A 22,433-nucleotide genomic window follows, 5' to 3' on the forward strand; every position below is an offset into this window, starting at 1 on the left:
CTATGTAGCCAGTCCCCGTGCGCCTCCCACTGGCCTCTCCCTGCCTCTGCCAAGCCAGCGCCCACCTGGCACCCACAGGGGCCGTCCCCCGGGAGCCTGGCGCCCCTTCCCGGAGCGGAATAACCACAGGGACGGGCTGCGGTTTCAGAGCGTTTATGTAACAAACCAGCTCGGAAAAGCAGGTTAGGAGCAGGCTGCGGAGCTGGTCGCGGTACAGGGGGATGGTGATGCCAGGCAGCGAACCCCCAGGGACCGCCCTCGCCTGCCCTGGGGGCCACCCTGCTGCAGGCGGGGTAGATCCCGGGGCGAGTGTGAGTCCCTCCCGTGCCCACCTCTGGCATCCCAGCGGGCAGCGGTAGTGTTGTGTGGGTCTGGGCCCCGAGGGCTCCCGCTGGCCGGGGGGTGCCCAGTGGGCAGGACTGGGGTGACACTCAGCAGTTAGTAGCAGCAGGGAGGGGGTGCGATGCCCCCCCGGTGGGAAGTCGGCCTCTGGAATGTAGTGATGGGGGGGAAGTGCAGGGCGGCGGGGGCAGGCCGTCCGCCAGGGGTCTGCCCTTGGGGTCAGGGAAGGGGCTGAGCGGTAAAGGGGCTGAGCAGCACCCTGGGCGGGCAGAGAATTGGTCCCAGACCCCCTCGCAAGCCGGAGGGGGTCTCTGGTCACCGCCGGGGGGTGCCCAGAGCAGGGTGGATGGAGCAGGCACGCCCCAGGCAGGGAGAGGTCCCAGCCCCCCTCGCCGGCCGGAGGGGGTCTCTGGTCACCGCCGGGGGGTGCCCAGAGCAGGGGGGATGGAGCGGGCACGCCCCAGGCAGGGAGAGGTCCCAGCCCCCCTCGCAGGCCGGAGGGGGTCTCTGGTCACTGCCGGGGGGTGCCCAGAGCAGGGGGGATGGAGCGGGCACGCCCCAGGCAGGGAGAGGTCCCAGCCCCCCTCGCAGGCCGCAGGGGGTCTCTGGTCACTGCCGGGGGGTGCCCAGAGCAGGGGAGATGAAGCGGGCACGCCCCGGGCAGGGAGAGGTCCCAGCCCCCCTCGCAGGCCGGAGGGGGTCTCTGGTCACCGCCGGGGGGTGCTCAGAGCCGGGGGGGAGATGAAGCGGGCACGCCCCAGGCAGGGAGAGGTCCCAGCCCCCCTCGCAGGCCGGAGGGGGTCTCTGGTCACCGCTGGGGGGTGCCCAGAGCAGGGGGATGGAGCAGGCACGCCCCAGGCAGGGAGAGGTCCCAGCCCCCCTCGCAGGCCGGAGGGGGTCTCTGGTCACTGCCGGGGGGTGCCCAGAGCGGGGGGGGAGATGAAGCGGGCACGCCCCAGGCAGGGAGAGGTCCCAGCCCCCCTCGCAGACCGGAGGGGGTCTCTGGTCACCGCCGGGGGGTGCCCAGAGCGGGGGGGAGATGAAGCGGGCACGCCCCGGGCAGGGAGAGGTCCCAGCCCCCCTCGCAGGCCGGAGGGGGTCTCTGGTCACCGCCGGGGGGTGCCCAGAGCGGGGGAGATGAAGCGGGCACGCCCCAGGCGGGGAGAGGTCCCAGCCCCCCTCGCAGGCCGGAGGGGGTCTCTGGTCACCGCCGGGGGGTGCCCAGAGCAGGGGGGATGAAGCGGGCACGCCCCAGGCAGGGAGAGGTCCCAGCCCCCCTCGCAGGCCGGAGGGGGTCTCTGGTCACCGCCGGGGGGTGCCCAGAGCGGGGGGGAGATGAAGCGGGCACGCCCCGGGCAGGGAGAGGTCCCAGCCCCCCTCGCAGGCCGGAGGGGGTCTCTGGTCACTGCCGGGGGGTGCCCAGAGCAGGGGGGATGGAGTGGGCACGCCCCGGGCAGGGAGAGGTCCCAGCCCCCCTCGCAGGCCGGAGGGGGTCTCTGGTCACCGCCGGGGGGTGCCCAGAGCAGGGGGGATGGAGCAGGCACGCCCCAGGCAGGGAGAGGTCCCAGCCCCCCTCGCAGGCCGGAGGGGGTCTCTGGTCACCGCCGGGGGGTGCCCAGAGCAGGGGGGATGGAGCGGGCACGCCCCGGGCAGGGAGAGGTCCCAGCCCCCCTCGCAGGCCGGAGGGGGTCTCTGGTCACTGCCGGGGGGTGCCCAGAGCAGGGGAGATGGAGCGGGCACGCCCCGGGCAGGGAGAGGTCCCAGCCCCCCTCGCGGGCCGGAGGGGGTCTCTGGTCACTGCCGGGGGGTGCCCAGAGCAGGGAGGATGGAGCGGGCACGCCCCAGGCAGGGAGAGGTCCCAGCCCCACGAGCGTCTAGGTCCACACCTCCACGGGGATCATGCCCTCCTTGCTGTTGAGGGGGGGCAGGAGGGACTCCTCGGCCAGGAACCGCAGGGGGAACTGCACCAGGTGGCCCCGCACCTGGGCCAGGTGTTGGCGGGCCAGGTCCGGGCTGACGCCGGCCAGGTTCTGCACCCCGGCGTACTCCCGCAGGGCCCGGAGCGACCGCACCGCGTTGCTGGGGAGGCAGCGGAACACCTGGGGGGGGGGCGTGGGTCAGAGCCAGGCGGGGCTGCAATCCATGCCCCTCACTCCTGACGCGCAGCCCCTGCTAGCCCAGCTCTGGGCCCCACCAGCTCTGCTGGTGCCCCTCACTCCTGACCCGCAGCCCCTGCCAGCCCAGCCCTGGGCCCCCCAGCTCTGCTGGTGCCCCTCACTCCTGACCCGCAGCCCCTGCCAGCCCAGCCCTGGGCCCCCCAGCTCTGCTGGTGCCCCTCACTCCCGACCCGCAGCCCCTACCAGCCCAGCCCAGGGCTCCCCCAGTCCTGCTGGTGCCCCTCACTCCTGACCCGCAGCCCCTGCCAGCCCAGCCCTGGGCCCCCCAGCTCTGCTGGTGCCCCTCACTCCCGACCCGCAGCCCCTACCAGCCCAGCCCAGGGCTCCCCCAGTCCTGCTGGTGCCCCTCACTCCTGACCCGCAGCCCCTGCCAGCCCAGCCCTGGGCCCCCCAGCTCTGCTGGTGCCCCTCACTCCCGACCCGCAGCCCCTACCAGCCCAGCCCAGGGCTCCCCCAGTCCTGCTGGTGCCCCTCACTCCTGACGCGCAGCCCCTGCTAGCCGAGCCCTGCCCCCCCCAGCTCTGCTGGTGCCCCTCACTTCCGACCCGCAGCCCCTGCCAGCCCAGCCCTGCCCCCCCCAGCCCTGCCGGTGCCCCTCACTCCCAACCCGCAGCCCCTGCCTGCCCAGCCCTGCCGGTGCCCCTCACTCCCGACCTGCAGCCCCTGCTAGCCCAGCCCTGCCCCCCCCAGCCCTGCCGGTGCCCCTCACTCCTGACGCGCAGCCCCTGCCAGCCCAGCCCTGCCCCACCCAGCCCTGCCGGTGCCCCTCACTCCCAACCCGCAGCCCCTGCTAGCCCAGCCCTGCCCCCCCCAGCCCTGCCGGTGCCCCTCACTCCCGACCCGCAGCCCCTGCCTGCCCAGCCCTGCCCCCCCCAGCCCTGCCGGTGCCCCTCACTCCCAACCCGCAGCCCCTGCCTGCCCAGCCCAGCCTTGCCCCCCCCAGCTCTGCCGGTGCCCCTCACTCCCAACCCGCAGCCCCTGCCAGCCCAGCCCTGCCCCCAGGCTCCGCACACACCTGATCGTAGATGTTGGCGTTGGCCAGGGCGGTGGCTTTCCAGACCCCATGGAAGAAATCGTCGCTGACAGGATCCTGGACGTCGAGGCCGGAGGCACCTGATCCCCCCAGAAGCAACCTGCGGAGAAGGGCCCAGCGCTGGGATGAGGAGCCGGTGCCCAGGTAACGGCCCAGCGGGGGGCGTGGGATTGCACCCCGAGTCTGCAGGGCGAGGGGGGGGGACTCGCATGCACACCTGAAACAGTCGAGGCGCAGGCTGAGTGCGAATTTCCCCGCCTGGTACGGCTGCCCATCCATGACCGACGGGACCAGCTCCGTGTCCTCCACCAGCATGGCCAGCTCGCTGTCCCGCCTGCCCAGCAGGCTGCGGTCGTTGATGTTGGCAGAGCCTGGGGGGGCAAGGGACGGGGCAGAGCTCTGCCGGTGCCCCTCACTCCCGACCCACAGCCCCTGCCAGCTCTGCGGGTGCCCCTCACTCCCGACCCACAGCCCCTGCCAGCTCAGCCCTGCCAGTGCCCCTCACTCCTGACTCACAGCCCCTGCCAACCCTGGGCTCCCCCCAGCTCTGCCGGTGCCCCTCACTCCTGACCCGCAGCCCCTGCCAACCCTGGGCTCCCCCCAGCTCTGCCAGTGCCCCTCACTCCCGACCCACAGCCCCTGCCAGCCCAGCCCTGCCGGTGCCCCTCACTCCCGACCCGCAGCCCCTGCCAGCCCTGGGCTCCCCCAAGCTCTGCCAGTGCCCCTCAATCTTGACTCAGCTGGGAGCCAGAACTCCTGGGTTCTCTCCCCGGCTCTGGGAGGGGAGTGGGGGCTGGTGGGTCAGAGCAGGGGGGCTGGGAGCCAGGACTCCTGGGTTCTCTCCCCGGCTCTGGGAGGGCAGTGGGGGCTGGTGGGTTAGAGCAGGGGGGGCTGGGAGCCAGGACTCCTGGGTTCTCTCCCAAGCTCTGGCAGGTGAGTGGCCTTTCCTGAGTTAGCGGTGGAGGGAGGTGGGGAGCCAGGACTCCTGGGTTCGCGCCGGCTCTGGTAGGCGAGTGGCCTTTCGTGGGTTAGCGGTGGAGGGAGGTGGGGGGCCAGGACTCCTGGGTTCGCGCCGGCTCTGGTAGGCGAGTGGCCTTTCCCAGGTTAGTGGCAGAGGGAGGTGGGGGGCCAGGACTCCTGGGTTCGCGCCGGCTCTGGTAGGCGAGTGGCCTTTCGTGGGTTAGCGGTGGAGGGAGGTGGGGGGCCAGGACTCCTGGGTTCTCTCCCCAGCTCTGGTAGGCGAGTGGCCTTTCCCGGGTTAGCGGTGGAGGGAGGTGGGGGGCCAGGACTCCTGGGTTCGCGCCGGCTCTGGTAGGCGAGTGGCCTTTCCCAGGTTAGTGGCAGAGGGAGGTGGGGGGCCAGGACTCCTGGGTTTGCGCCGGCTCTCACTCACCGATAAGCACCCGGCGGTCGTCGGCGATCAGCAGCTTGCTGTGGATGTAGATCAGCTCGGTGAGCAGGGAGCCGCCCAGATCCCCGTGGGTGCGCAGCCCGCAGATGGAGATGTAGTTCTTCCACTCATCCCCGACTGTGGGGGGGGGGGGGAGAACGGGGGTTACTCAGCCCCCCTGGGTGCCAGGGCTGGGGGTCCTCAGCTCATGGGGGGCTGGGGTCCTTCCCTGGCCAGGATACTGACCTCCGACATAGCCCTCACTCCGGGGTTCTCTCCCTGGTGCTGGGAGGGGAGTGGGGGGCTGGGAGCCAGGACTCCTGGGTTCTCTCCCCGGCTCTGGGAGGGGAGTGGGGGCTGGCGGATCAGAGCAGGGGGGCTGGGAGCCAGGACTCCTGGGTTCTCTCCCCGGCTCTGGGAGGGGAGTGGGGGCTGGCGGATCAGAGCAGGGGGGCTGGGAGCCAGGACTCCTGGGTTCTCTCCCCGGCTCTGGGAGGGGAGTGGGGGCTGGTGGGTCAGAGCAGGGGGGCTGGGAGCCAGGACTCCTGGGTTCTCTCCCCAGCTCTGGGAGGGGAGTGGGGGCTGGTGGTTAGAGCAGGGGGGCTGGGAGCCAGGACTCCTGGGTTCTCTCCCTGGCTCTGGGAGGGGAGTGGGGCTGGTGGGTCAGAGCAGGGGGGCTGGGAGCCAGGACTCCTGGGTTCTCTCCCTGACTCTGGGAGGGGAGTGGGGGCTGGCGGGTCAGAGCAGGGGGGCTGGGAGCCAGGACTCCTGGGTTCTCTCCCCAGCTCTGGGAGGGGAGTGGGGGCTGGTGGTTAGAGCAGGGGGGCTGGGAGCCAGGACTCCTGTGTTCTCTCTCCAGCTCGGGGAGGGCAGTGGGGGGTCAGAGTGGAGCCCTCCCGTGCGCCCCCCCCGACACTCACTGGCGGCTTGCAGGCGGCACAGGATGGAGGAGTCGCCCCGGCAGAGCGTCCTGGGGGACAAAGAAAGAAGCAGCCAATGAGTGGGACCTCTCTGCCCCCCCCAGTTCACCCTGTCCTGGGCCCCCTCCCCCATTACACTAGTTCTGGGCCCCCCTTCCCCCACCCCCGGTGGCTCCCCCCCGTACCGGTAGGTGAAGTGCAGGATGGCCTGGATAGAGTTCCCCCCCCCCTCGGCGATGTCCCCCTCAAAGCCGGGCAGCAGGGGCAGCAGCACAAAGACCCTGAACCGCGTCTTCTCTCTGGGGGGGGGGGACAGGGAGACGTTAACCCCCCCACACCCACAGGGACAGCCCCTCCCCCACGGGGGCTGGGGTCCCAGAGTTAGTCCTGCCCCCGCCCCGCGAAACATGAGGTGTGTCCCCCTCCCCAGGGCCAGTCCTGGGGTTCCCCCATCCTGGTCCTGAGCGACCCCCCCTCGCAGCCCACCACAATGAGACCCTGCCCCCTCCCCCACCCCAGGGCGTGACAGACACCGGGACCCCCGCCAGAGCGTGACAGACACCGGGATCCCCCCCCGGGCGTGAGAGACACCGGGATCCCCCCCCCAGGGTGTGACAGATGCCGGATTTCCCCCCCCCCAGGGCGTGACAGACACCGGGATCCCCCCCCCAGCGTGTGACAGATGCCAGATTTCCCCCCCCCAGCGCGTGACAGACGCCAGGGTCCCATCCCCCCCGGCATCGGGGTGACCTGTGGGCGCGCAGGATGCGGCCGACGATGGCGTCCCCCACCATGTTGAGCACCGCCCGCCCGTCCGCGCAGCTGATGAAGAACTGGTTCTGGGGGGAGATGGGGGGTGAGAGCCGGGCAGAGCACCCCCCCCAGCCCCAGCGCCCCCCCCCGCCCCCGGCCCAGCCCCACCTCGATGTAGACGTAGTGCCGGCTGCTCTCGATCACGCTTAGGTAGGCGTTGTAGATGGAGCACTCGTGGGTCCCGGCCGACCAGCGATCCACCGAGCGCAGCACCTGGGGGGCGGCGGGGGGCAGGCTGAGGGGGGGACCCTACAATTGCATGTCCCCCACCCCGAGATCCCTAATGCCCTGGGCCCAGAGAGTGACCCTCTAGGCCCATACAGTGATTCCCTTCCCCACCCCCCCATTCCCTGGGCCCATCGGGTGATTCTCCCCCATTCCCTGGGCCCATAGGGTGATTCCCCCCCCATTCCCTGGGCCCATACGGTGATTCCCCCCCCCATTCCCTGGGCCCATCGGGTGATTCCCCCCCCCATTCCCTGGGCCCATCGGGTGATTCCCCCCCCCATTCCCTGGGCCCATCGGGTGATCCCCCCCCCATTCCCTGGGCCCATCGGGTGATTCCCCCCCCATTCCCTGGGCCCATACGGTGATTCCCTTCCCCAGCCCCCCATTCCCTGGGCCCATCGGGTGATTCCCCCCCATTCCCTGGGCCCATCGGGTGATTCCCCCCCCCATTCCCTGGGCCCATCGGGTGATTCCCCCCCCATTCCCTGGGCCCATCGGGTGATTCCTCCCCCCCTTCCCTGGGCCCATCGGGTGATTCCCCCCCCATTCCCTGGGCCCATAGGGTGATTCCCCCCCCCATTCCCTGGGCCCATCGGGTGATTCCCCCCCCATTCCCTGGGCCCATCGGGTGATTCCTCCCCCCCTTCCCTGGGCCCATAGGGTGATTCCCCCCGCATTCCCTGGGCCCATAGGGTGATTCCCCCCCCATTCCCTGGGCCCATCGGGTGATTCCCCCCCCCATTCCCTGGGCCCATCGGGTGATTCCCCTCCATTCCCTGGGCCCATCGGGTGATTCCCCCCCCCATTCCCTGGGCCCATAGGGTGATTCCCCCCGCATTCCCTGGGCCCATCGGGTGATTCCCCCCCCATTCCCTGGGCCCATCGGGTGATCCCCCTCCCATTCCCTGGGCCCATACGGTGATCCCCCCCCCATTCCCTGGGCCCATACGGTGATTCCCTTCCCCAGCCCCCCATTCCCTGGGCCCATCGGGTGATTCCCCCCCCTGCCCTTCCCTGGGCCCATAGGGTGATTCCCTCCCCATTCCCTGGGCCCATCGGGTGATTCCCCCCCCCTTCCCTGGGCCCATAGGGTGATTCTCCCCCCCTTCCCTGGGCCCATACGGTGATTCCCTTCCCCAGCCCCCCATTCCCTGGGCCCATCGGGTGATTCCCCCCCCCATTCCCTGGGCCCATCGGGTGATTCCCCCCCCCCATTCCCTGGGCCCATCGGGTGATTTCCCCCCCCCCATTCCCTGGGCCCATCGGGTGATTCTCCCCCCCATTCCCTGGGCCCATCGGGTGATTCCTCCCCCCCTTCCCTGGGCCCATAGGGTGATTCCCCCCCCATTCCCTGGGCCCATAGGGTGATTCCCCCCCCCATTCCCTGGGCCCATAGGGTGATTCCCCCCCCATTCCCTGGGCCCATAGGGTGATTCCCCCCCCCCATTCCCTGGGCCCATCGGGTGATTCCTCCCCCCCTTCCCTGGGCCCATCGGGTGATTCCTTCCCCCCTTCCCTGGGCCCATAGGGTGATTCCCCTCCCATTCCCTGGGCCCATAGGGTGATTCCCCCCCCCATTCCCTGGGCCCATCGGGTGATTCCCCCCCCCATTCCCTGGGCCCATCGGGTGATTCCCCTCCATTCCCTGGGCCCATAGGGTGATTCCCCCCCCATTCCCTGGGCCCATCGGGTGATTCCCCCCGCATTCCCTGGGCCCATCGGGTGATTCCCCCCCCATTCCCTGGGCCCATCGGGTGATCCCCCCCCCATTCCCTGGGCCCATACGGTGATCCCCCCCCCATTCCCTGGGCCCATACGGTGATTCCCTTCCCCAGCCCCCCATTCCCTGGGCCCATCGGGTGATCCCCCCCCCATTCCCTGGGCCCATACGGTGATTCCCTTCCCCAGCCCCCCATTCCCTGGGCCCATCGGGTGATTCCCCCCCCTGCCCTTCCCTGGGCCCATAGGGTGATTCCCTCCCCATTCCCTGGGCCCATCGGGTGATTCCCCCCCCCTTCCCTGGGCCCATAGGGTGATTCTCCCCCCCTTCCCTGGGCCCATACGGTGATTCCCTTCCCCAGCCCCCCATTCCCTGGGCCCATCGGGTGATTCCCCCCCCCATTCCCTGGGCCCATCGGGTGATTCCCCCCCCCATTCCCTGGGCCCATCGGGTGATTTCCCCCCCCCATTCCCTGGGCCCATCGGGTGATTCCCCCCCCCATTCCCTGGGCCCATCGGGTGATTCTCCCCCCCATTCCCTGGGCCCATCGGGTGATTCCTCCCCCCCTTCCCTGGGCCCATAGGGTGATTCCCCCCCCATTCCCTGGGCCCATAGGGTGATTCCCCCCCCATTCCCTGGGCCCATAGGGTGATTCCCCCCCCATTCCCTGGGCCCATAGGGTGATTCCCCCCCCCCATTCCCTGGGCCCATCGGGTGATTCCTCCCCCCCTTCCCTGGGCCCATCGGGTGATTCCTTCCCCCCTTCCCTGGGCCCATAGGGTGATTCCCCCCCCATTCCCTGGGCCCATAGGGTGATTCCCCTCCCATTCCCTGGGCCCATAGGGTGATTCCCCCCCCCATTCCCTGGGCCCATCGGGTGATTCCCTCCCCATTCCCTGGGCCCATACGGTGATTCCCTTCCCCAGCCCCCCATTCCCTGGGCCCATCGGGTGATTCCCCCCCTGCCCTTCCCTGGGCCCATAGGGTGATTCCTCCCCCATTCCCTGGGCCCATAGTGTGATTTCAGCCCCCATTCCCTGGGCCCATACGGTGATTCCCTTCCCCAGCCCCCCATTCCCTGGGCCCATCGGGTGATTCCCCCCCTCTTCCCTGGGCCCATCGGGTGACCTGTGCCCCTTCGGTGCCCCCCAGCCCTCGCCCCCCAGGGCTCCCGCTGACCTGCACGTCGGCACACTGGGCACCGGCGAGGGTGCCGGGCAGGCGCTGGGCAGCTCTGAGCGACTTGGGGAGCAGGCAGGGGTACTCCGGGCCCCGGTACTTGTTCTTCACCATCTGCAACGGGAGGGGAGGTGGGCGGTGGGAGCGACCGCAGGTACCACCCCCCCTCCCCGGGACACGGGCCCGCCCCGCTGGGACCCCCCCTGCCCCCCAAGTCGGGCCCCGGACCTTGGTGAAATTCCAGCGCTGGATGAAGTGACGGGCGACGTCGCGGGCAGCTCTGCCGTGCACGGCCACCCCCACGTCCCGCCAGGGCATCCGGGGCATCCGGGTCCTGTCGATGAAATCTGACCCCCGGCGGGAGCCGGTCAGCAGCCGGGCAGGGGCTGGAACCCGTGTCCAACAGTCCCCAGCCTTGGGTCACCTTGGCTACAGGGCGGAGTCGGGGGTCGGACCCCACCCACTGAGGGAAGAGGGTGCTGTGTTGTGAAGGGGAGGGGGGAGGTCCACTAGGGCTCCCTCCATGGAAGGGCACAGTTAAGGAGATGTAACACTTTCACAGGAACAGTTAAGGGGATGTAACGCTCTCAGGAGCACTGTTAAGGTTATGTCAAGCTCTCAAGGGCTCACTTACTGGGGTGTAATGCTCTCACAGGTACTGTTAAGGAGATGTAACACACTAATGGGCCCAGTTACGGAGGTGTAACACTCAGGGGCACAGTTAAGAGGCTGTAATGCTCTCAGGGGCATAGTTAAGGGGATGTAATGCTTTCATGGGCACCATTAAGGAGGTGTAACACTCTAACGGGCACAGTTAAGGGGGTGTAATGCTTTCAGGGGCACAGTTAAGGGGATGTAACACTTTCACAGGAACAGTTAAGGGGATGTAACACTGTCAGGGGCACAGTTAAGGTGATGTCAAGCTCCCAAGGGCTCAGTTACTGGGGTGTAATGCTCTCAGAGGCACAGTGAAGGAGATGTAACGCTCTAACAGGCACCGTTAAGGAGGTGTAACGCTTTCAGGGGTACAGTGACGCTGTTAAGGGTGTGTAATGCTCTCAGGGGCACAGTTAAGGGGGTGTAATGCTTTCATGGGCACTGTTAAGAAGGTGTAACCCTCTCAGGGGCACCGTTAAGGAGATGTAATGCTCTCAGGGGCACAGTGAAAGGGATGTAATGCTCTAACAGGCACTGTTAAGGGTATGTAATGCTTTCATGGGCACCGTTAAGGGGGTGTAATGCTCTCATGGGCACAGTTAAGGGGATGTAACGCTCTCATACACACGCCAGGGGCAGAGTTAAAGGGAGGTAGTCCATAGTCAGCCCGCGGCACGCACTGGCTGCCACGCACACTGCCCAGCCCAGCTCCCCACCCCAGCCAAATGCCGGAGGGACCCCCCGATCACCTTCGAAGGGCCGGTCGAGCTGCACCCAGTCCTTGGTGATGAGGTTGCTGTAGTCTTTGCCCAGCCAGAGTTGCTGGTTGGCAGCCAGGTCGACGGGCGGCTCTTCCCCAAGGAGGGCCCCGCTCTGAGGGAGACAGCGCCCAGCGTAGGGAGTGGGGTCACTGCCCAGGGAGAGAAGGGGGGAGGCCTGGGGCAGGCGGCTCCCCAGGGCAGGAGGGGGCTCTGACCTTGGTGTGAGGGGGCAGGTCGGTGAGCCGGTAGTGGTGGTCATCCCAGCGCCCATAGGCCAGGTCCAGCCCCCCGAGAAAGGCCACGCTCTGGTCCACCACCACCAGCTTCTCGTGGTGAGCCCACAGGAACACGACGGAGGAGACGTGGTCGGGGTGGCGCATCACCTGGGCCGGGGGGCGACACGGCTTAGAGACCCTTCACCCGGGTCAGTCTCCCCTCCCTGCGCCGCCCTCCCGGATGCCGGGGTCCCGTCTCCCCTCCCTGTGCCACCGTCACAGACGCCCGGGTCCCGTCTCCCCTCCCTGTGCCGCTGTCACGGACGCCCGGGTCCCGTCTCCCCTCCCTGCGCCGCCCTCCCGGGTCCCGTCTCCCCTCCCTGCGCCGCCCTCCCGGACGCCGGGGTCCCGTCTCCCCTCCCTGTGCCGCCGTCACGGACGCCCGGGTCCCATCTCCCCTCCCTGCGCCGCCCTCCCGGGTCCCGTCTCCCCTCCCTGCGCCGCCCTCCCGGACGCCGGGGTCCCGTCTCCCCTCCCTGCGCCGCCCTCCCGGACACCCGGGTCCCGTCTCCCCTCCCTGCGCCGCCCTCCCGGACGCCGGGGTCCCGTCTCCCCTCCCTGCGCCGCCCTCCCGGACGCCCGGGTCCCGTCTCCCCTCCCTGCGCCGCCCTCCCGGACGCCTGGGTCCCGTCTCCCCTCCCTGCGCCGCCCTCCCGGACCCCGGGGTCCCGTCTCCCCTCCCTGCGACGCCCTCCCGGACACCTGGGTCCCCTTTCCCCTCCCCAGGGCCTGTTGGGGGCGAGCACCCTGAGCCGCTGTTCTGGACGCCTGTGTCCCATTCTCAGGGGCGAGCGCCCTGAGCCGCTGTCCCGGACGCCTGGGTCCCGTTCTCAGGGGCGAGCGCCCTGCGCTGTCGTCCCAGATGCCTGGGTCCCACTTCCAGGCCCCCTGTTCTGCATCCCGGATGCCTGGGTCCCCTACCTTGACGTTGGGGTGCAGCAGCATGAGGGCCCGCTTGCTGTAGCCGCTGTTGATGCCCAGGGCCAGCTCCACCTCCTTGAAGAGCAGTACGCAGACCCGCACGCCCTCCTCCTGGGGGGGCAGGCAGGGCATTAGAGGGGCCGGGGGGGCTGTGGGGACCCCCGCGCCCCGGGGCACTCACCGCCTTGTGCTTTAGGAGAATATCCAGGCGCCAGTCGTCCGTCTGCGCCGGGCGCTTCAGGTGCATCTCAGGGCTCAGCCTGCGGGCACAGAGGGGCCTGGATTGGGGTGGGTTTTGCCCCCGGCAACCCCTCTGCCAGGCTTAGCGTGGGGGGCTGGACCCCTCGAGGTCCCACCCTGCCTGGCACGACCCCCAAGCTGTGGGGCTGCGGCGTCCAAGATCTCCGAGCGGCAGATCAGTGGGATCCAGCGCACTCCCAGGAGGGGCGTGGGGCTGGGCCCCAGACGGGGAGGCAGGGCCAAGGTTGGGGGCAGAGCTGTAGAGCGGGGAGGGTGAACAGCACAGAGTCAGGACCTGGGGGGGGCAGAGGGTGTGTGTGAGGTCCAGGGGGCAGCAGGGGGCAGGCCAGGGCCTGGGGGGGCAACAGAGGGGCAGGCCAGGGCCAGGGGGGCTGCAGGGGGGCAGGCCAGGGCCCGGGGGGGGGCAGCAGGGGGGCACTCACCACCAGTCAGCGATATAAATTTCCTCCTTCGCTTGCATCAGTGCATCAGCCACAGCCGCAAAGTACCCGGCGCCGTTCACGAACCTGCCAGGGGGGCGGGAGAGAGACTGGAACCTCGGGGGGCTGGTGACCCCCCCATCCGCCCCCATTACCCCGATTCCCCAGCGCGGAGACCTGCCCCATCTCACTCCCAAGTGTCCCTGGCCCCCCCTCACCAGCGGGCGGGGGTGCCCTCACGGACGGGCGCGAAGGCCTGGTGGCGATGCAGCCGCAGGAAATCCTTCCCCTGCTCCGCGGCCAGGTCCATGATCTCCTGCCCCCACCAGCGTGCCTGCCGGTAGCTGCTGCACTTCAGTATCAGCGTCCTGCTGGGGGGGGGGGGGGAATCACAAACCAGCCCCCACTCCTCTCCCACAGCCAGGGAGAGAACCCAGGAGTCCTGGCTCCCAGCCCCCTTGCTCTGACCCCCCAGCCCCCACTCCTCTCCCACAGCCCGGGAGAGAACCCAGGAGTCCTGGCTCCCAGCCCCCCCTGCTCTAACCCACCAGCCCCACTCCCCTCCCAGAGCCAGGGAGAGAACCCAGGAGTCCTGGCTCCCAGACCCCACTGTCACCCCCCCTTGGCGGGGTGGGACCCTGGCGTCCGGACCTGGCACTGTTCTCGATGCGGACCCCGTACTTGCTGTCGGTGGATTTCTTCCCCACCATGACGCTGAATCCCGGGTCGAAGAGCAGCACGAAGGAGACGACCCCCGACTCCGGCTTGAGGTACAGCAGGAAGGAATCCTTCACCACCAGCCACCTGGGGGGAGACGGGGCCAGTGAGGGGCGAGGGGGCCACATAGACCCCGGCCCCGCCCTGGCCCCCCCAGCTCACCTCTTCGACCAGCGGTAGCAGATCTGGTGGTGCCCACAGCAGTTGAGCCCCTGGATTCGGTGCCCGCCGGAGCGTTTCAGGATCATGCCCTCCCTGCAGCAGGAGCCAGGTCAGTGAGGAGAGAACCCAGGAGTCCTGGCTCCCAGCCCCCCCTGCTCTGACCCACCAGCCCCTACTCCCCTCCCAGAGCCGGGGAGAGAACCCAGGAGTCCTGGCTCCCAGCCCCCCTGCTCTGACCCACCAGCCCCTACTCCCCTCCCAGAGCCGGGGAGAGAACCCAGGAGTCCTGGCTCCCAGCCCCCCCTGCTCTGACCCACCAGCCCCCACTCCCCTCCCAGAGCCGGGGAGAGAACCCAGGAGTCCTGGCTCCCAGCCCCGCTGCTCTGACCCACCAGCCCCTACTCCCCTCCCAGAGCCGGGGAGAGAACCCAGGAGTCCTGGCTCCCAGCCCCCCCGCTCTAACCCACCAGCCCCCTCTCCCCTCCCAGAGCCAGAGGGAGAGCCCAGGAGTCCTGGCTCCCAGCCCCCCTGCTCTGACCCACCAGCCCCCACTCCCCTCCCAGAGCCGGGGAGAGAACCCAGGAGTCCTGGCTCCCAGCCCCCCTGCTCTGACCCACCAGCCCCCACTCCCCTCCCAGAGCCAGGGGGAGAACCCAGGCAGAGAAAGTGAACTGGACTCACAGGCCCTTGGGTCCCAGGTCGGGGATGAAGGAGAGCTGGCTGACATCCAGGAACTCCACCTGCAGGGGAGAGCTGCTCAGAGCGGCAGGCGTGGGGAAACTGAGGCACAGAGGCAGGGCAGGGAATGGAACCCAGGAGTCCTGGCTCCCAGCCCCCCGTGCTCTAACCCACCAGCCCCCACTCCCCTCCCAGAGCCAGGGAGAGAACCCAGGAGTCCTGGCTCGCAGCCCCCCTGCTCTAACCCACCAGCCCCCACTCCCCTCCCAGAGCCGGGGAGAGAACCCAGGAGTCCTGGCTCCCAGCCCCCCCTGCTCTAACCCACCAGCCCCCACTCCCCTCCCAGAGCCGGGGAGAGAACCCAGGACTCCTGGCTCCCAGCCCCCCCTGCTCTAACCCACCAGCCCCCACTCCCCTCCCAGAGCCGGGGAGAGAACCCAGGAGTCCAGGAAGTTGAAGGGGGGGCCGTGGGGGCCGATACGTTACCATGGCGTTGTAGTTGCGGTAGAAGGACATTGCCAGCAGGGAGTTCAGGTAGCTCTCGAGGTACTTCTGTGGGGAGCAAGGGAAGGCGTGAGAGCCCCCCACTGAGAGAGGGAGTTTGGCCTGGGCCCCCCCCCCAGCTGCCCCACACGTCCTGTGCTGCCTTCAACGGCTCCCTATCTCCCCGTCTCTCCAAGGGGCTCCCTCTGCCCTAAATGTCTGCTCCCCTCACCGGCACAGGGGATAAACCCCCCTGGGTTGGACGGAACCAGGCCGAGATCTACTAGCTCTAAAAGCTGCCAGGACGCGGGGACCGGACACAGTTGAGTTCTCTAGCACCAGACCCTGCTTCCCTTGGTCCGTGGCTCCCTCCTGAACGCCGGACGGGCCGAGAGCCCGGGTCTTACCAGGCCAGCGGGTCTAGGGCAGGTGCATTTGAGTAATGAAAATGCTTTCACTTGACGTGAATTCGACTTTCCACCCGAGTGGGGCAGAGAATGGAACCCCCGAGTCGTGGCTCCCAGCCCCCCTGCTCTGACCCACCAGCCCGGGGAGAGAACCCAGGAGTCCTGGCTCCCACCCCCCCTGCTCTAACCACCAGCCCCCACTGCCCTCCCAGCCCGGGGAGAGAACCCAGGAGTCCTGGCTCCCACCCCCCCCTGCTCTAACCACCAGCCCCCACTGCCCTCCCAGCCCGGGGAGAGAACCCAGGAGTCCTGGCTCCCACCCCCCCTGCTCTAACCCACCAGCCCCCACTGCCCTCCCAGCCCGGGGAGAGAACCCAGGAGTCCTGGCTCCCAGCCCCCCTGCTGTAACCCACCAGCCCCCACTGCCCTCCCAGCCCGGGGAGAGAACCCAGGAGTCCTGGCTCCCACCCCCCCCTGCTCTAACCACCAGCCCCCACTGCCCTCCCAGCCCGGGGAGAGAACCCAGGAGTCCTGGCTCCCACCCCCCCTGCTCTAACCACCAGCCCCCACTGCCCTCCCAGCCCGGGGAGAGAACCCAGGAGTCCTGGCTCCCAGCCCCCCTGCTCTAACCACCCGCCCCCACTCCCCTCCCAGAGCTGGGGAGAGAACCCAGGAGTCCTGGCTCCCAGCCCCCACTGCTCTAACCCACCAGCCCCCACACCCCTCCCAGAGCCGGGGAGAGAACCCAGGAGTCCTGGCTCCCAGCCCCCCTGCTCTGACCCACCAGCCCCCACTGCCCTCTCAGAGCCGGGGAGAGAACCCAGGAGTCCTGGCTCCCAGCCCCCCTGCTCTGACCCACCAGCCCCCACTGCCCTCTCAGAGCCTGGGAGAGAACTCAGGAGTCCTGGCTCCCAGCCCCCCTGCTCTAACCCACCAGCCCCCATTGCCCTCTCAGAGCCGGGGAGAGAACCCAGGAGTCCTGGCTTCCAGCCCCCCCGCCCCCAGCTGTAACCCACAAGCCCCCAGAGCTGGGGAGAGACCCCAAACCGTGACTCAGTCTCTCGGGAACCTCGGCTAACAGACAACGAGGCCGCCCCCGGCAGTAATTTCGGACTCCGGAGGAGGCCAAGCCGGATGGCGTCTCTGGGGAAATGAGGGCGTGAAGCCAGAGCCTTGACTCCTGGCCAGCGCCGGGGGGCCCGGGCCGCGGCCACCGGCCGGCGAGAAAACCCCACATGCCAAACGTCTGTGATTTCGCACCGGGCGGCGGCTCGTGGATTTCCAGCCGTGTTAGAAACCAGGGATGTCTTGCTGTCCGGCCCACCTCCCGGGCTCCTCTCGGCCCCCCGGAATCCACACGGGGCCCCCCACGCTGCCCACAGCCCCTCCTAGCCCTGCAACCCCCCCACCCCCTACCTGTTTGCTGGAGGGGCGTCTGGAAGTGCCATCACCCCCATGGGGCAGGGCAGGCATCTCCAGAGAGGTGGCCTCTGTGCGCGACCCATGGACAGCAAACCTGGGGGGAGGTGGAGTCAGAGATGGGGTGAGACTTAGTGGGGACAGGCCCCTGCCCCACTCCCTGCCCCCCACCCGAGCCAGCCAGGCCCTGCCCCATTCCCTGCCCCTCACCCGAGCCAGCCAGGCCCTGCCCCACTCCCTGCCCCCCACCCGAGCCAGCCAGTCCCTGCCCCACTCCTTGCCCCCCACCTGAGCCAGCCAGTCCCTGCCCCACTCCCTGCCCCCCACCCGAGCCAGCCAGGCCCCTGCCCCAGTCCCTGCCCCACACCCGAGCCAGCCAGGCCCTGCCCCAGCAGGGTTATTCTGGGATGGCTTTGGGCAGCTGCTTGCTTTGCAGAGCAGTCTGGGGCCAGGCCTGGAGACCGCGGCTCAGGGGAAGCAGGGACCGGGGCTGGGGGGAGGCCTGGGGCACAGGCCCCACTGCAGGGGGGGGTCAGACCTGGACAGGGGCAGGACGCTCATGAAGATCTTGTGTCTCATCAGGTCGCGGTGCAGCTCCTGGAAATGCCGGAATTTCTTCTTCATGGTCCAGGTGAAATCCCCGTGGGTCAGCCGCAGGGAGTACAGCGTGCTGGGCCGGATCTGTGGGGAGAGACCCCCGGAGTGCAGGCTGCCAGCCCCTGCTCTGACCCACGGCCCTCCTAGAGCCGGGGAGAGACCCCCGGAGTGCAGCCTGCCAGCCCCCCTGCTCTGACCACCAGTCCCTCCTAGAGCCGGGGAGAGACCCCCGGAGTGCAGGCTGCCAGCCCCCGCTCTGACCCACGGCCCTCCCAGAGCCGGGGAGAGACCCCCAGAGTGCAGGCTGCCAGCCCCCGCTCTGACCCACAGCCCCCACTGCCCTCCCAGAGCCGGGGAGAGACCCCCGGAGTGCAGGCTGCCAGCCCCTGCTCTGACCCACGGCCCTCCTAGAGCCGGGGAGAGAACCCAGGAGTGCAGGCTGCCAGCCCCTGCTCTGACCCACGGCCCTCCTAGAGCCGGGGAGAGAACCCAGGAGTGCAGGCTGCCAGCCCCTGCTCTGACCCACGGTCCCCACTGCCCTTCTAGAGCCGGGGAGAGACCCCCGGAGGGCAGGCTACCAGGCCCCGCTCTGACCCACAGCCCCCACTGCCCTCCCAGAGCCGGGGAGAGACCCCCGGAGTGCACCTGCCAACCCCTGCTCTGACCCACGGCCCTCCCAGAGCTGGGGAGAGAACCCAGGAGTCCTGGCTCCCAGCCCCCCTGCTCTGACCCACCAGCCCCCACTCCCCTCCCAGAGCCGGGGAGAGAACCCAGGAGTCCTGGCTCCCAGCCCCCCTGCTCTGACCCACCAGCCCCCACTCCCCTCCCAGAGCCGGGGAGAGAACCCAGGAGTCCTGGCTCCCAGCGCCCCCGCTCTGACCCACCAGCCCCCACTCCCCTCCCAGAGCCGGGGAGAGAACCCAGGAGTCCTGGCTCCCAGCGCCCCCGCTCTGACCCACCAGCCCCCACTCCCCTCCTAGAGCTGAACAGAGAGCCCAGGCGTCCGGGCCCCCTGCCCTACTCACCTTGGACCCTGTGGTGTACCGCTCGGTGCCCTCCACCCGGGCGGTGACGGGCACCCCCTTGGCAAACACCGGCCCCTGCGATTTGAATGGCTTCAGGTCATAGACCACCAGGAAGGGGTGGTGTGGGCCCCCTGCGGGACGGACGGATGGGTCAGGGGGGCAGACACACAGACGCCCCCCCATCTCCCTCCCCCACATGCATGGAGGCGGGAAAGCCTCCTGCTGAGTGCCGGAAACGGACACTCCGAACCCCAGCTCGGGCGGGCTGGGCACCAGGACGCCTGGGTTCCTGGGGAGGGTCCCAACACTCAGCCCTTGGCTGTGAGGTTTGGGCTGCCCCCCCTCCATGCCGTGCCAGGGAGCCCCCCCCACCTCCTGGTGCCTCCCCACTCACCTGCCTCCTCGCCCTCCCGCAGCCCCTCCACTTCGTCGCCGTCCACCTGCAGGTCCGAGGCGTCCAGCGAGGTGCCCCCTGTGAAGGGGCCAGCCAGGGTCTGCATGGTGCCGGCCTGTGCCCGGAGAGGAGCTGAGATGGGGAGGGGGGGAGAACCCAGGAGTCCTGGCTCCCGGCCCCCCCTGCTGTGACCCACCAGCCCCCAGTCCCCTCCCAGTGCCGGGGAGAGAACCCAGGAGTCCTGGCTTCCAGACCCCCTGCTGTGACCCACCAGCCCTCACTCCCCTCCCAGTGCCGGGGAGAGAACCCAGGAGTCCTGGCTCCCAGCCCCCCTGCTGTGACCCACCAGCCCCCACTCCCCTCCCAGTGCCGGGGAGAGAACCCAGGAGTCCTGGCTCCCAGCCCCCCGGTCTACGCACAAGCCCCCACTCCCCTCGCAGAGCCAGGGAGAGAACCCAGGAGTCCTGGCTCCCAGCCCCCCCTGCTTTAACCACCAGTCCCCACTCCCCTCGAAGAGCCAGGGAGAGAACCCAGGAGTCCTGGCTCCCAGCCCCCCCTGCTCTAACCCACCAGCCCCCACTCCCCTCCCAGAGCCAGGGAGAGAACCCAGGAGTCCTGGCTCCCAGCCCCCCCTGCTGTGACCCACCAGCCCCCACTCCCCTCCCAGAGCCGGGGAGAGAACCCAGGAGTCCTGGCTCCCAGCCCCCACTCCCCTCCCAGAGCAGGGGAGAGAACCCAGGAGTCCTGGCTCCCAGCCCCCCCTGCTCTAACCCACCAGCCCCCACTCCCCTCCCAGAACTGGGGAGAGAACCCAGGAGTCCGGGCTCCCAGCCCCCCTGCTGTAACGCACCAGCCCCCACTGCCCTCCCAGAGTCGGGGAGAGAACCCAGGAGTCCTGGCTCCCAGCCCCCCTGCTCTGACCCACCAGCCCCCACTCCCCTCCCAGAGCCGGGGAGAGAACCCAGGAGTCCTGGCTCCCAGCCCCCTCTGCTCTGACCCACCAGCCCCCACTCCCCTCCCAGAGCCAGGGAGAGAACCCAGGAGTCCGGGCTCCCAGCCCCCCTGCTGTAATGCACCAGCCCCCACTGCCCTCCCAGAGCCGGGGAGAGAACCCAGGAGTCTGGGCTCCCAGCCCCCCTGCTGTAACCCAGCAGCCCCCTGGCAGTGGGAAATCCCTGGGGTGAGCGATTTCCTCATGCAGCTGATGGGGGGACCCAGGAGTCCGAGAGGTAAGGATGGGGAATGCAGCCAGGTCTCCAGCAGGGCATTGCTGGGGGGATGGGACCCAGGTGTCCGGGACGGCAGCACCGGGCACTCACTCCTAGGGGCCCAGGGAGGAGGGGAGAGGGAACCCAGGCATCCGGGATGGCAGCGCAGAGTGCCAAGGGTGGGGGCTGGGTTTCCTGGGACAAATTCCTGGTGGGGGGTGTCAGGCCCGGCTCCCCCCCCGGATAATGCCCCCCCCAGGGGAAGTGGGGGATGACCCAGGTTGATCCATCGGTGACGTGGGGGCCATTGTGGGGTTAATCGGGGGGAGCCGCCCCCCCCCGGCTGTTTATGTAACAGCGGGCTTTGGCCTGCGGCCCAGTCAGTCGCTAGGGGGATGGGGAGGGCTCGAGGGAGGGGCCTGTGCTGGGGGGGGGGACACGGCCTTTGACTGCAGCCCTCCCTCACCCCCCAGCTAGGCCAGGGCCGGGGGGCGAGATCCCCACCCAACCCCACTGCGCTTCCAGATCCCTTTCCTCTGACCCCACAGGCCCCCCACCCATCATCCTGCCCCACCAGACCCCCCAGTCCACCCCGCCCCACAATCCTCCCGCCCCACCTGTGGCCCCCAGTCCCACCAGCCTCAACCCACAGCCCTTGCCAACCCCCTGGTGCTGCTCAATCCTGCCCCACAGCCACGCCAGACCCCCCAGTCCACCCCGCCCCACAATCCTCCTGCCCCACCTGTGGCCCCCAGTCCTGCCAGCCTCAACCCACAGCCCTTGCCAGCCCCCTGGTGCTGCTCAATCCTGCCCCACAGCCCTGCCGGTGCCCCTCACTCCTGAGTCGCAGCCCCTGTCCCCCTACCCCCAGGTCTGGGGTGCCCCTCACTCCCGACCGCAGCCCCCCAGCCCAGCCTGCGGTTGTAATTAGCAAACAGAGATTTTGAGTCAGTTCCGAGTCACGTGGGGGACCGAGACTGGCGGGGGGGGGTTGATGGGGGGGCAGAGAGCGGCTCTGTCCCCATAGCCCCCCCCACACGGCTGCTTCTGGGGAGGGTCCCGTCGTCGGCGAGGAGCAGGGGCCTGAGGTTGCTCCGGGTAACGGGGAGGGGTGAACGGGACCCTCCCCTTGTTATGGGGCGGGGACCAGGTCTCCCCCCCCAGGGGAGGGACCTGCAGCAACAGCGACCCACAGGGCGAGGGGCTTCCCGGGGGGTGGCAAGAGGAGGGGGTCTAGGATCTCCCCCCCGCGGGATACCCCGACACTTACCCAGGGGTGTCCCCGCCCGGCCCCACGGCCTGGGGGTGCGCGGCTGGGTGGGTCCCGGCGGCGCTGGGCCGGGAAGGGGAAGTTGTGGGGGGAGCTTGGAGCGGGTCCCGGGACAGCCCAGGCCGGCCTCCTCCGGCTGCCAGGGAGACACCCTGCCCCACAGACGGGAGGGGGCGGCCCGCGGCCTGGGGGGGTCCCTATCGGGGGGAGCTGGGGCAGTGGTGGGACCCCCTGGGATGGGGCTCCGCGGAGACCCTACAATAACAAACCCTCCTGCGCTGTCCTGGGCACCCCACGGCCCCCACCAGTGCCCCTCACTCCTGACCCGCAGCCCCCCCACAGCCTAGTCCCAGAGCTGGGGAGAGAACCCAGGAGTCCTGGCTCCCAGCCCCCCTGCTCTGACCCATCAGCCCCCACTCCTCTCCCAGAGCCAGGGAGAGAACCCAGGAGTCCTGGCTCCCACCCCCATGCTCTGACCCACCAGCCCCCACTCCCCTCCCAGAGCTGGGGAGAGAACCCAGGAGTCCTGGCTCCCAGCCCCCCCTGCTCTGACCCACCAGCCCCCACTCCCCTCCCAGAGCCGGGGAGAGAACCCAGGAGTCCTGGCTCCCAGCCCCCCCTGCTGTGACCCACCAGCCCCCACTCCCCTCCCAGAGCCGGGGAGAGAACCCAGGAGTCCTGGCTCCCAGCCGCCCCAGCTCGGACCCCCCATCCCTACCCGCAGCCCGTTAGCTCAGCCCCTGGCGGGGGGGGGCAGTATTTGCCAAGGGCGGGCGGGCCCCAGCCAGTCCCAGGCCGCTCCGGCAGACACACCCCAGAGCCAGCTGCAGCGAGGGGGGACACCTCGCGCTGGGGCAGCCCCAGAGCCGAGAGCAGGGGGGGGCAGCAGGGGCCCCTCCCAGCCAGAGACCTCCAGGTAAGGAGTGGCTGGGGGGATGGCCAGGTCGTTGGGGGGGGGGGGGAGGACAGGGTTGGGG

The 22,433-nt window shown here is 69.7% G+C and overlaps 1 protein-coding gene and 1 long non-coding RNA gene across 18 annotated transcripts; one reads left to right on the forward strand and one right to left on the reverse strand.

Annotated features, from left to right (window-relative positions):
• Positions 1-424: 424 nt before the first annotated feature.
• LOC127039714 (uncharacterized) lies at positions 425-2,286 on the forward strand. Of its 11 annotated transcripts, none has more exons than XR_007771308.1 (6): positions 425-620; positions 817-914; positions 1,013-1,113; positions 1,211-1,311; positions 1,510-1,707; positions 2,198-2,286. It is a non-coding gene; the product is annotated as an uncharacterized LOC127039714 (long non-coding RNA). The 11 variants fall into 11 exon arrangements; XR_007771313.1 differs by lacking the exons at positions 817-914; positions 2,198-2,286 and adding exons at positions 1,904-2,001; positions 2,100-2,146; XR_007771314.1 differs by lacking the exon at positions 1,013-1,113.
• On the reverse strand, positions 2,185-21,734 carry PLD2 (phospholipase D2). Of its 7 annotated transcripts, none has more exons than XM_050933557.1 (25): positions 21,457-21,734; positions 18,979-19,110; positions 18,585-18,715; positions 17,501-17,643; positions 16,960-17,059; positions 15,140-15,205; positions 14,657-14,715; positions 13,976-14,068; positions 13,748-13,900; positions 13,315-13,464; positions 13,100-13,183; positions 12,598-12,676; positions 12,417-12,527; positions 11,436-11,603; positions 11,209-11,332; positions 10,031-10,149; positions 9,803-9,916; positions 6,784-6,888; positions 6,613-6,701; positions 6,048-6,161; positions 5,863-5,912; positions 4,946-5,080; positions 3,770-3,923; positions 3,535-3,652; positions 2,185-2,441 (listed from the first exon to the last, which is right to left on the reverse strand). In XM_050933557.1, the coding sequence occupies exons 2-25, from the start codon at positions 19,082-19,084 to the stop codon at positions 2,217-2,219; spliced, it is 2,790 nt and encodes a 929-aa protein (XP_050789514.1). In that variant the 5' UTR covers positions 19,085-19,110; positions 21,457-21,734; the 3' UTR covers positions 2,185-2,216. The 7 variants fall into 7 exon arrangements, with proteins under 7 accessions (XP_050789514.1, XP_050789511.1, XP_050789510.1 ...); XM_050933554.1 differs by having other exon boundaries at positions 18,979-19,093; positions 21,457-21,517; XM_050933558.1 differs by lacking the exon at positions 18,979-19,110 and having other exon boundaries at positions 2,186-2,441; positions 21,457-21,732.
• Between the last annotated feature and the right edge of the window lie 699 nt (positions 21,735-22,433).

The sequence above is a fragment of the Gopherus flavomarginatus genome, chromosome 23 (assembly GCF_025201925.1).
Source record: "Gopherus flavomarginatus isolate rGopFla2 chromosome 23, rGopFla2.mat.asm, whole genome shotgun sequence".
Taxonomy (NCBI): domain Eukaryota; kingdom Metazoa; phylum Chordata; order Testudines; family Testudinidae; genus Gopherus; species Gopherus flavomarginatus.

What these genes read in the sequence shown, in the direction of transcription:
- PLD2 (XM_050933552.1), bottom strand. Translation starts at nt 18,932, where the DNA reads ATGGAGGGGGGGCAGCCCAAACCTCACAGCCAAGGGCTGAGTGTTGGG. An exon ending in TGCTGCACCCCAACGTCAAG is followed by an intron (nt 11,604 to 12,416) that starts GTAGGGGACCCA and finishes CCCCCGGCCCAG; the next exon opens with GTGATGCGCCACCCCGACCA. An exon ending in AGCGCTGGAATTTCACCAAG is followed by an intron (nt 9,917 to 10,030) that starts GTCCGGGGCCCG and finishes CTCCCGTTGCAG; the next exon opens with ATGGTGAAGAACAAGTACCG.